The sequence below is a fragment of the Gorilla gorilla genome, chromosome 13 (assembly GCF_029281585.2).
Source record: "Gorilla gorilla gorilla isolate KB3781 chromosome 13, NHGRI_mGorGor1-v2.1_pri, whole genome shotgun sequence".
Lineage (NCBI taxonomy): Eukaryota > Metazoa > Chordata > Mammalia > Primates > Hominidae > Gorilla > Gorilla gorilla.
This window is the reverse complement of record NC_073237.2, coordinates 43,172,273-43,185,161: the sequence shown is the minus strand read 5'-3', so window position 1 is coordinate 43,185,161 and position 12,889 is coordinate 43,172,273. Positions and strand designations below refer to the sequence as shown.

Below are 12,889 nucleotides of genomic sequence, written 5' to 3'. Positions count from 1 at the left end.
AAATCTTCATGAAGTTTTAATAACACAGATTTGGCATATGTATTTATGTATACTACGTATACCTCTACTTCACAGATAAAAACTATAAAGTTTGCTTTTTTTATTTAAAGTAAAGAATGACAGAAAAGTTAAACTAAAATCTAAGTTTAAAAGCTATTGACATTTAACTTAACTTGATAAGTATATTTGTGAAATAACTTTTAGTGTAATTTGTTCATGTAAATTTTGTATCAAAGTACCTATGCAAAATAAAAATCTATATAAATACACATTAATAATATGAATATAATTACATACCTAATCATTCAAAACTCCTAAAAATATGAATCAATAATTTTTTAAAATTTTTCTCTTAGTGTATGAAGCTTTGAATTTTACTTTATATGAGAAAATAATTTGTAAACTTCACCAGCTGCAGTATTCATCCACATATTGCCAACACTTTTTTCTTTTCAGCACTTGACATAAATATTGATGTGTTGAATAACTTTAGTAGAAATAAATCATATAGCATAAGCTATTTGCATTGAATTCTCAAAGTCTACAAAACATCCTGAAGAACTGAGGATCAAACATAAGTAATAACCATAAGATAGTCAATGGCAGCCCAAAGATATGCAGGTTAAAGCCACATACTGTGATAAGACTTTAAGATCCAGCAAAAAATGGACAAAAAGTCCTTCAATCACAGTCATCTATTTGCCATAGGTTTGTAACACTGATCTTACAAATATTTTGTTTATCTTCATGAACTCAATACCAGTGCTTCTCATATCGTACACAAGAAAACCCAATGAGAAAGATGTATATTAAGCAATGAAATTTTGTTGGATAGAGTTGTTGGAGAGTCACAAACTATTGTAATATGTCAGATTTGTTTACATACACTACGAGAACTAATTTTTGTACTCTTTGAAGAAGTATCATTCCAATAAACATATGTGAATTAGGAAATATTATAAGTTAAATCATTTTTGGCATTTTTCATTGAAGTTCATATTCCCTAAAGATTTTCAGAAGTTCCTATCCAAGTCAATTCTTATCAAATAAAAAAGATCATCTTTGTTCTAAATTCATAAATTTATAAATATTGAATATTATTATGCAAAGAATTAACTTTCAGAGTGGTCCTGAACTCTGGATCTACCTTTTTTTTTCTTTTTTTTGCATAAGTAGGCCCTATAGATACTGAACCCTTAAATGGAATGAGGTCTGCTTTAGCAAATCAGCTATTTAGTAAGTGGAGTTTTTACTAGTTTCTCATTTTTTCTCCTACTGGAAAGGGTTCAAGAATGAAGCCATTTTGCTTCCTCATGCGCATATTTTCTGGGATTATAATAGATAATGACAAAAATTTCCATTCAGCTTTTACTGAGAGTCAATAATGCCCATTTAGTTTACTGCTAAAACCACTGGGATTCCAGTTTTTTTAAAGTGCATGTAGATCTGGGGATTCAAGTTGCAAGAGCAGCATAATATCATCCTTTGCCTAGCACTATATTAACTATTTATGACTTCATCTCTAATCTGTCCTCTACTTTGTTATAATGGAAAATAACTAGCCTGGTGTCAAATACAGAGTCACACGTCAAAATTCAAACTCTCCAATTCACACAGTTTATAGGAGTCAGACAATTTACTATTCCCAAAAGTATGGAATAATAGCCTCTCTCCCCCAAATAATCCTACAGCTTTCCTTCCCTGGATCAAATCCCAAGAATGTGTATGTGAACTATAAAGACTTGTGACATCATTTTTCCATCATTTATAAATTTCAGATTCAAATCACGTGATAATCTTGAGATGACACTGGTAGAAAATGAGCTGGTTTATATGAAGGTAGAAAGTATGAAATGGATCAATTTTAGAAAATAACCACATTTTATTATTCATTATTTTAAATGATTCACTTAAATTCTTTGTATCATTGACCAATTAAAATATTCTACATTATGAAATGTGCACAGGGGTTTCCATACTAGAGGAGCCTTCATTTCAGGAATGTATATTTTGTACATTGATTTAGTAGTTGATCCAGTCAACACATTTTTATTGAATTTTGGGCTCATCCTTTTATTAGACCCTGAGAATACAGGGCAATTTTGCCCAAGTTATTATTCTTAGTCTTTGAAACACTGGGGGAGAGAGTATTTTTTCTTTGTTCACTTGAGATTGTATTGGGAATTTTTGCATATTCATTTTTTATGTTGTATTCTACCGTGAAAATTGGTTTTTCTATACTTTGATTTCTTTCATTTTCACATTCAGGTTAGTGTCAATGAAAGAATACAAATATAATTTTTAAATGGACTATACAATGATTCTATGTGGTGTTCTATGTGTCATTCACAACAGCAAATATATTTATATTTCTCACTTCACTTTTCCTAGGAGGTAAAAGTGGTCTGATTTTTCATCTTAATTTATGGGAACAAAAAGAAAACAAATGTAGGTCTAAATGTGATAAACATGTAAGAGGAGAAATACCTAATGTAAATGACAAGTTAAAGGGTGCAGCAAACCAACATGGCACATGAATACCTATGTAACAAACTTGCACGTTGAGCACATTTACCCTAGAACTTAAAGTATAGTAAAAAGAAAAAAAAAGACCAGAAGGGAACTTAGAAAATATCTTGAGACAGATGAAAATGAAAACACAACATACCAAGACGTATGTGATGCAGTGAAAACAGAGCTAAAGGGGAAAATGAAAGCTGTAAAAGCTTATATTAAAAAAGAAGAAAGACCTCAAACCAATGAACTAACTTTACAAGTTAAGGAACTAGAAAAAGAAGGAATAAACACATAGCAAGGAAGAGGAAGAAAATAAGAAAGACTAAAGCAGACCCCAGGTCTTCATCCTTACTTCTCAGTCCTTGCAAGTTTGTTGATGAAGAGAAGGATTTCACGATTCCACTCTGACAACCTCCCAAGCACAGTCACTGTATTTCTTCTCTTTCAGGTAGATTCTCTGGATTCCCATGGATTCCCTGGAAGTACCTCCTCAAGGCCAGTGTAGGGCCACAATCACCCCCACAGATTCTTCCTTTCCTATTGCCTGCCCTAAGCAAGACTCCAGGCATTTTAGCTGCTGATGAAATCCAATGTGGAGCTGGTCCAGGAGGGTCATGTTCCAGGCAGCAGAGGAGCGCTCTGTGGGGAAGAGGCTGAAGATCTGCTGAAGCATCTTATGGAGGACAGACAGGGCCTGGGCCTTCTGCAAATGACTGCCATCCACATCTCCAGGGGGAACCTGAAGTCTCTTCTGTCCTTGAGACACAAGAAAGTGGAGATTCTCTGCATTTGGCCCAGAAGTGCCAAGGTGTTCCTGCTAAGTAGGCCATGGTTCTGAGGCAGGTCAAAGCCCAGAGATCCAACAGGACCATAGTGGCAAAGCAGCAGGGACACCAGTAGAAGCAGTAGGACCGTTGGGAAACGAGGGTGCTGCTGGCCTAGCTGAGCTGGGGTCTGGATGAACCTTGGACTCCAGGATCTCCCAAGGCATTCTTTTTATGCATGGCTTATGGTTGGAAACAAATAGTTTTCAGGGTTGGCCAAGACGGCCCTCTAGAAGCTGCTAGTGTGTGCCACTCTCATGGAGAGAAATGGAAGGGGCAAGTAAATACAGCACCTTCAACTGAAACATCCAGGTACACACATTGGGATTCAACAACTTGACCCATGGAGAACAGAGCAAAGCAAGGCAGGACGACTGCCCACCCAGGAGTGTCACAGAGCCAGGGGAGCCTCTCCTGCCCAGGGAAGTGGTAAGTCAGCAGCCCTGGGGACCCATGCTTCTCTCACGGATCTTTGCAATCCTCAGATCAGGAGATCTCCTAGTGAACCCACTCTACCAGAGCCTTCAGTCTGACATGCAGGGCTACGTAGGGTTTCAGCAGAGCAGCTGCTCAGGCATGCATGGGTACCCTGGAGCCTTAGATGCTCAGGCATGCATGGGTACCCTGGAGCCTTAGATACCCAGGCTTCCCCACGAAAGAAGCTATAACTCCAGCCAAGCAGGACGCTAGACCCCTGTACATACCCCTAGGAAAGGGGTTTCATTCAGGGTGCTGGGCAGTGACAAGAGGCAGGCCCACCTTCCATGGCCTGTCTCAGGGTAAGACCCACTGGCTTGGGAATCCAGCCAGACACTGGTAGCAGCCTTACACCTCCCTGACATGGAGCTCCCAGCGGCAGGGTGTGGGCTGCTATCTTTGCTGTTTCACAGCCTTAGCTATTGGAGCCTTTGGGTTCTAGGGAGTCCAAGGCAGCTAGGGACTGGAGCAGTCACCCAGCACAGCCCAGCAGCTCTACAGAGAAGCAGTCAGATTGCTTATTCACATCGATCCCAAATCCTGTTTCTTTTCTGTAGGTGGAATCTCCCCACTGGGGTCTCCAGTCACCTCCACCACTGTTTTCTAGCGGACCGCAGTTTCGAATATCCCTGGGATGGCGCTCCCAAAGGGAAGGGTATGTTGCCATTGTTGCCATTTATCAGCCTTAGCCATTCTTGCAAATGCCGTTCTTCGTGCTGGCAGTGGTAGCAGACCCCCAGCACAGCACAGCTGCTCTACCAAAAAGTGGACAGACTGTTTCTTCACCTGAGTCCCTGATACTGTTTCTCCTCAGTGGGTGGGATATCCCCACCGGGGTCTCCAGCCACCTCCTGCATGTATGTTGCAGGAGGCAACAGGTTGTACCTCTCTGGAACAGAGCTCCCAGAGGGAGGGGCAGGCCCCCATCTTCACTGTTTCATAGCCTTCACTGTTGATATCTTCAGGTACTGAAAAATGTGAAGTGACTATGGTCTGGATTGGACCCCCAGCATATTGCAGCAGCCGTATGGAAAAGTGGCCAGACTATGTGTTATGTCAATCCGTGATACCCTCTCTCCTCACTGGGTGGGTCTGCCAGGCTTGGGTCTGCAGCCACCAGCTGGGGCTATTGAGCCAGTGGCAGCTCTGCAACTCCCTGGAACAGAGCTCCCAGTGAGAAGGGTGGGTTGCCATCTTTGCTTTCTCACAGCTCTTGCCCTTGCTGTCTCCAGGCTCTGGAGAGTCTGTAGGGAACAGTGGCTGCTCCAGATCCCCAAAACAGAGCAACTGCCTCACAGAAGAGTGGCCATACTGTTCTCCATACAGTTCCTTGTTGTCACCTCTCCTCTGTGGGCAGATCCACCTGACCAGAGACTCCAGCACAGGCACCCTTCCCCTGCCTCATCTCCTCAATCAGGCAGCCCAGCATTTCTCAAAGGAAGAAATCCTACAGTCAACCCACAACCCATCCACCACTACTGTTACAGTGGGACAGCCCCAGCAGTCCTCTGGCTGGGGAAGGAACAAAGGGCCTAGTCACTACACTCTCACCTCCAGCACACCATAGCCACCCTACGAAGAGGAGTCCAGCCCTTCTCCCCTGAGAATCTGCATCCCTATTCTTCAGGAGGCAGGGCCCCCAGCCCATGACTGCAAAACAGTCACCCTACCCATAGCTGAGCATATCCACTGGTAGTTGCCTGGAGTTTCCCTGGGGAGAGGCTCCCAGAGCCATCCTTCCTCTGCCACTGCCACAGCAGCAGTTTTATCCCTGCTGCCTTGGGTCTGGGGAAGAGACAAAGAGTCTGAAGCTCTTTGTTTACGAGCTTGCAGCACGCCACTGTCACATGAACTTACAGCACACTGCAGTTACCATATGGTGAGAACAGTCTCTCCTCCTGGTAAGATTGCCACCTTCTGTTACCCAAAAAGTGAAGCCCCAAGCTTACACCAGTAGTGCAGCCACCGAACCCCTCTGGCTAAACACTGCCATTAACATGGCTTCACATTTCTTGGAGGTGGAGACCCCAGGGACAACAGAAAGCCTGTCTACCACTGCCTCTGCAGTGGTACTACCCCAGCTACCTTGGAACTAATGAAGGAGCAGAGACCTCAAGTACCTTATGCATACCTCCAACAAGCTGCCATCAACCCAAGAGAGGAGGCCAGTCTGTGTGCCATTGGTCAATCACCCACCCCTCACATCACCAGGCAGGGAACCCCTCGCTTGGGCCCACAGCACAGACACCCCCATCCCACGCTGATTGCACTGAGTGAGTGCTGACCTGCTTCTCTGTGGTGGAGCCCCCAGGAGACAAGCAAAAGACCCTCAGTTACAACTACTACTAAGGTCCCTTCCTTTGATGCCTCCAAGTTGGGGAGAAAACATTAACCCTGAGATCACCCCAGAGCTGTCGTGGGCAGCCTGGGAGTGCCAAGATAGAAGCTAGAGTCAGCACTCAAGTGGGAGAGGAGCCTAAACTTTCAAAGCATTGAGATGGAGCACGTCTGCAACCGTGAGGAAATGTACAGGAGCCACATGACTGAGCAAGAGCCTGACAACTGACCACTGCACCTAAGAGTCACCTACTAGGTCATGCCCAAAGCTTCAACACTAAAAAATCTCACTAACACACCCTCATTCAACCAAAGACATGTCAGCTACAAATAGAGACCCTGCACAAAGCTACAGCCCTGTGAACACAGCCAGAAAATAAGTCTATTTATTGATTGAACTCAAGCTACACTCCCATATGCAGAGATGAGAAAGAACCAATGGAAGAACTACAGTATCTCAAATGGACAGAGTATCTGATGTCCTCCAGATAATCTCACTAGTTCTCCAACAAGGGTTCTTAACCAAAATGAGTTAGCTAAAATGACAGAAATATAATCCAGAATAGGGATAGAAAGGAATTCCATTGAGATTCAGGAAAACGGTAAAACCTAAACCAAGGAAACTAAGAATCACAATCAAAAGAGAGAAGAGTTGACAGCCAAATAGCCAGTATGAAAAAGAACCTAACGGACCTAGTAGATGTACACACTACAAGAATTTCACAATGCAATCACAAGTATTAACAGCAGAATAGACCAAGCTGAGGACAGAATCTCAGGACTTGAAGACTGGCTCTCTGAAATAAGACAATCAGACAAAAATAAAGAAAAAAGAATGAAGAGCAATGAACAAAACCTCCAAGAAATAGGGGACTCTATAATAAAGAGGCCAAATCTAGGAATCACTTGCATCCTTAAAAGAGACAGGGAGAAAACAAACAACTTGGAAAATATATTTCAGGATATAGTCTATGAAACCTTCCACAATCTTGATAGGGAGACCACAAATCAAATTCCCTTGAAGTTCTACACCCAGATTGGCAGGCTGTTCTAATTCCTAGTCTAGCACAATCCATAGAGGAAGGGATAAGTTCGGAGGCCCCGGGGAGGCTGGGCAGGCTGGAGGAAAGGGACATATCCAGACCCTTTCTCTTTCCCCATAGCTGTCCATTGCCCCGAGAGGACATGTCAGGCCTGAAGCTGGGAGTATTTTCTCTAAGACACGAAAGTTAAGGAAATGGGCTAATTCCAGTACCATGATAGTTCTTTCTTGGGAAGAGCCTCTTTTTAGCTATGAAGATAAATCTCCTGCCAGGAGGCCTACTTCTGCATTCACAGCCTGCTCTCCACAGACTTGGCTGCTGTGTTGGTGCACTTTGACCAGTTGGTGGCTCTCTTTCCCTGTAAATCTTGTAACAGTCTCAAAGTAAAATGGAACCTGCCTTTTATTTCCTTTTTTGCTAAGCTACTATTATGTCATTGCAACAGCGACATTCCGTGTTTTACAGAAATATTCATCATAAGAAAGGAAAAAGAGTATTTTATAAAAAGAGCTTCTGAAAAACGTAGAACTTTCACTGACCTTCTGCTTTAATTTTTGATTTTGTGCTCTTAAGGGGAAAGTGATGGGTAAAACCCACAAGAGAATTGAAAACAGCTGTATGAAGAGGCAGTGCAGGCTAATGATGAGTGAAGAAGAGAGCACAGTGCGCATTTCTAGAGGAAGAAGTAGGAAACTAATGTGATATGGGAGTGAAAAAATGGGATACAGAAAAGCATGGAGGAAAGGGAAAAGTGTGTCAGCTCTCAGAACCAGCAAAGATCTATATTTTACTTAAGTTTAGGAGAGTAACTTCATATGGGAGTGTACTCTGGGATTCTGAGAGCCAGGAAACAAATGTGCCAGGTGCCAGAATCAGTTAATTATCGACACGTGTATTCTGCACTTCAATCTAGATGCTGCTCCTCTGTCAGGTATTTATACAAGCCACCATTCCTGACTGAGTGTAAGTAGGACTTTGAAATGAGGTGAGACAATTTTTCAGCCTCTCTAGAATTCATGATAGAATCCTGTTGTTTTACGCTGCCAAAAAAATATATATGCAACCAGAATGGAATTTCAATGTAAAATAAGTTATTGTTATTTATACCTGATGTGTAAATTTTGTGTGAGGATTTCCTTAATAATTATTAATCTCCTTTTTTCCTCATTTATACACAACCATCTCCTGCTCTCTGAATTTCCTTGGTTCATGTTGTATTTTCAGCTGATTTTGACCAACTTGCTCTCTCTTTCTTTTTTTGTTTTTTTTTTTTTGATTTTGCTTTAAGTTCTGGAATACCTGTGCGGAACGTGTAGATTTGTTACATAGGTATATGTGTGCCATGGTGGTTTGCTGCACCTATCGACTTGTCATCTAGGTTTTAAGCACAATTTTTAAAAATCCGATCTATCATTGATGGGCATTTGTGTTGGTTTTGTGTCTTTGCTATTGCAAATAGGGCTGCAGTAAACATACACGTGCATGTATTTTCATAATAGAATGACATATTCCTTTGGGTATTACTCAGGAATGGGATTGCTGGGTGAAATGCTATTTCTGGTTGTAGATCCTTGATGAATTGCCACACTGTCTTCCACAATGGTTGAACTAATTTACATTCCCACCAACAGTGTAAAAGCTTTCCTGTTTTTCCACTGCTTCACCAGCATCTGTTGTTTCCTGACTTTTTAATAATCAGCATTCTGAGGGGTATGAGATGGTATCTCATTGGTGTTTTGATTTTCCTTTCTCTAATGATCAGTGATGTTGAGCTTTTTTCATCTTTATGGGCCACATAAATGTCTCCTTTTGAGAAATGTCTGTTCATGTTTTGCCACTTTTTGATGGTTTTTTTTTTTCTAAATTTGTTTAAGTTCTTTTTACATTCTGGATATTAGACCTCTGTCAATTGGGTAGACTGCAAAAATTTTCTCCCATTCTGTAGGTTGCCTGTTCGCTGTGATGATTGATAATTTCATTTGCTGTGCAGAAGCTCTTTAATTAGATGCCATTTGTCAATTTTAGCTGTAGATGCAGTTGCTTTTGGCAATTTCATCATAAAATCTTTGCCCATGCTTATGTCCTGAATGCTATTGCCTATGTTTTCTTCTAGGGTTTTTATGGTTTTGGGTTTTACATTTAAGTCTTATATCCATCTTGAGTTAATTTTTGTATAACATGTAAGGAAGGGTCCAGTTTCAGTTTTCTGCATATAGCTATCCAGTTTTCCCAGCACCATTTATTAAATAGGGAATCCTTTCCCTATTCCTAAAGTATTGAGAAAGAGATTCTCTTTTCCAGTTTCCAATTTTATTTTATGAAAGAAATGTGTCAGTTTTTACTGACGTTTAACAGAGTATTAATCAAAATAATGATCAATTACTATTGTAAATAATTTTACATTTTATGCTTTAAATATATAAAATATTAAATGTATTAATATGATTTATCAGTGCATCACCTTTATGAAATTTATTCATTGACATGTATTTTCAAAAAGGAAACACTATGCAGATAAAAGATAATCCACATTTTTGGCGGGTCCAACTTATTACTTCCCTCCATTGCAAAGGCAGATCTTTCACAATTTTCTGTATGTGTTATCCTGATTTTTCTTTTCTCATTGATTCTTCTACCTACCCCAATATGGCTTCTGCTGATTAATTCTGTCAATCCAGCTCTCAGTAAGCTCTGCATTGCCATCTATTTTCTTGCTGTAGTGCTCAGTTTTAATTCACATTTTCCATAAGTCTATTGATTCTTTTTCTAAGCATGTTTGTTTTCTAAATACACTTTTATCATCATTCCCTCTTCTCCTTTTAATGTTGAGGTATTCCACCTCTGTTTTCTTTGTGTCTCTTCTGTTCCCACACTTTAATGGTGGAAGGTCCTCAGAATCCAGTTTAAGTCTTTTTTCCCTCTCCACTTCCTCCCCACATGACAGCCTTCATTTTTGGCCTTTACATTGCCAGTTATGAGCTTCCAGATATCGTATTCCTTGGAAACTGCAAACTCATATATCTGACTGGCAATGTACATTTTCAATTACATGTTTGAAAGTCAGTTTATCTCTACTTTTTTTTCCAGACATGTCTCAATCTATCTTGTGCTAAGAAGAATTCATTGTTTTTTTACTTTGTTACCATACAGCAGTTTGTATAACTGATATTAATTCAGCATTATTATTGTTTTTAGATTCCTTTCCTGACAAAAATCAAAGATACAAGAGAACAGGAGCTGTATTTTTTATATTCATGTTTACATCCTTAAGACAACATATAACCTGGTATAGAAAATGTATTTTTCTATTACTTGAATAAAATTATGATAGGTAACTTGATTAAATCATCTATTTTGAAATCAGGTTGTGCAGTCAGGCTTGACATTTTATCTTAAAAAATAACCAAACACAAGAAATTTTGTATAGTAAAAATTTAATGAAAAAGGAAATTAATATATTGGCTACATATGAAGAACATATTTGTTACATTAACCACAATGTAAAGGTACTCATGATATTACATAAAAAATAATTTAAATATAAAAATAGTTAAATAAATAAATATTTAAATAAATAGATGAAAGGAGACATCAGCATGGTCATCTGTAAAGGACTAGTGCCTGCACAGGTAAACACGATGCTTCTTTACACTCCTGAAAACATTTGAAAATTTTGATTCAACTTGTGGTGGTTATAGAAGTGAGTCTTTGAAATGGAAGAACTCATGAAAGTGTGAGATGATGTATTAGTCAATGAGGATCATTTCCATGATGAACCAGTTTTCAATCCTTCCTCCTTAATCTTTTTTGCAAGTTTGTTGAAAAAGAGAGGGACCTCATGATTTCTGCTCTGACAACCTCCCAGGCACAAGGGCTGTATTTCTTCTCCATCAGATAAAGAGTGATTCTTTGGAAGTATTTCTTCACAGCCAGGATGGAGTCCTCATTCATCAGGGGAGTCTCTTCCACCCCAACCTCCTGTATCACGCAGGCTTCCAGGTCATTCATTTGCTGGAAAAGTTCAATGTAGAATTTTTCTAGGAGGGTCTCATCCCAAGCAGCAGATGAGTTCTTTGTGCTGAAGAGATTGAAGGTCTGCTGGATCATCTCATGGAGGACAGAGATGGCTTGAGCCTTCTGGAACTGGTTGCCATCAAATTCCTCCTGGGGAAATTCAAAATCATGTCTGTCCTTCAGGCAGGAGAAAGGAGAGATTCTCCTCATTTGTGCCATGAGCATCAAAGTCCTCCTGTTATTCAGGCTGTGGGTTTGAGACAGATTACAGCCCAGAGAGCAGCTTGACTTGCAGCTGAGCACCACCAGGGCCATCATTAAAGCAAAGGGCAATGCCATTGGGAATCCCGAAGATGCTGCTGGGCTGGTTGATGAGGGGTAACACTGAACCTTGGGTTGTAGGTTTTCTGAAGACCTTGCTCTGTGCATAGGTCTTAAATAAGGAACATACTAGTTCCAGTTTCTGAACGTCTTCATGTTTTTTTCTACTTCTCTTTTGGCTTTCCTTTATGTCCTGTCTACATGGGTGTAGAGCAGTTTCTCAACCACTTTTATTTTCAGTATTACCTCATCTTTCCCTGCCCCATGGGCTTTTTAGAAATTTCTTTCTAATTCAAAGTCCCATTAAATTTTAATAACACAGACATACCATATATTTGTTGATATAGTGTACATATCTATTTATAAGGAGTGTAAAGTTTAATCTTTTTATTCAACATAGTGTTAAGAATGACCAAATGGGTTGGGCCCGGTGGCACACACTTGTAATTCCAGCACTTTGGGAGACCAAGGCAGGTGGATCAAGAGGTCAGCAGTTCAAGACCAGACTTGCCAACATGGTGAAACCCCGTCTCTACTAAAAATACAAAAATTAGTCGGGCATGGTGGCAGGTGCCTGTAATCCTAGCTACTCAGGTGGCTGGAGCAGGAGAATTGCTTGAACCCGGGACGCAGTGGTTGCAGTGAGCCAAGATTGCAACATTGCACTCCAGCCTGGGTGACAGAGCGAGTCTCCATCTCAAAAAAAAAGAAAGAAAGAAAAAAAGAAGACCAAATGAAATTTTTAAGCTAAAAGTTAATAGTTAAGTTTAAAACCCATGGACATTTAACTCAATTTGTTTGTGTCTTTAAAATGATTTATTTACCTATATAAATTGTAATGTGTCCAATTCCATCAGCAAATTAACAAATTATAAAAACACATAATAATACCTAATACCATAAAATACTTAAAAATCATTCAAAACTGCTAAAGACTACTAAAATTTAATTTTTTAACATTTACTTTTAGTCTAACTTAATTTTCTGTCATGTTAGAAAATGTTTAACTTCACTAGCTGCTAGATATTCATCCAGATATTGTCTAGATTTTTTCTCTTCAGTGCTTGACATAATTATTGATGTATTGAACACCTTTAGTAGAATTAAATAATAAAATATAAAGTATTTGCATTTAATTCTGAAAGCCCACAACACAGTCAGAAATGCTAAGGATTAAACATAAGCAACATTCACAAGATGGCTAATGACAGCCCATATGTATACAGAGGTCACCTCAGATGTTATGACTTTGACGTCTAGTAAACCTTAGAAATTCCTCCAATCACAGCACCCATTTGACATAGGTTTGTAACGCTGATCTTATATACCTTGTGTGTATCTTCCATGAACTCAGTG

The 12,889-nt window shown here is 39.9% G+C and overlaps 1 protein-coding gene and 1 pseudogene across 1 annotated transcript; both read right to left on the bottom strand.

Moving 5' to 3' along the window:
- Positions 1-2,387: 2,387 nt before the first annotated feature.
- LOC115935814 (interferon omega-1-like) lies at positions 2,388-4,485 on the bottom strand (annotated as a pseudogene).
- A 6,136-nt stretch (positions 4,486-10,621) lies between these two features.
- On the bottom strand, positions 10,622-11,621 carry LOC101139713 (interferon alpha-14). The gene has a single exon (XM_031014700.3). The coding sequence runs from the start codon at positions 11,549-11,551 to the stop codon at positions 10,982-10,984; it is 570 nt and encodes a 189-aa protein (XP_030870560.1). The 5' UTR covers positions 11,552-11,621; the 3' UTR covers positions 10,622-10,981.
- Between the last annotated feature and the right edge of the window lie 1,268 nt (positions 11,622-12,889).

Bases quoted from the DNA above. Each gene is read 5' to 3' on its own strand.
- LOC101139713 (XM_031014700.3), bottom strand. From the start codon at position 11,551: ATGGCATTGCCCTTTGCTTTAATGATGGCCCTGGTGGTGCTCAGCTGC.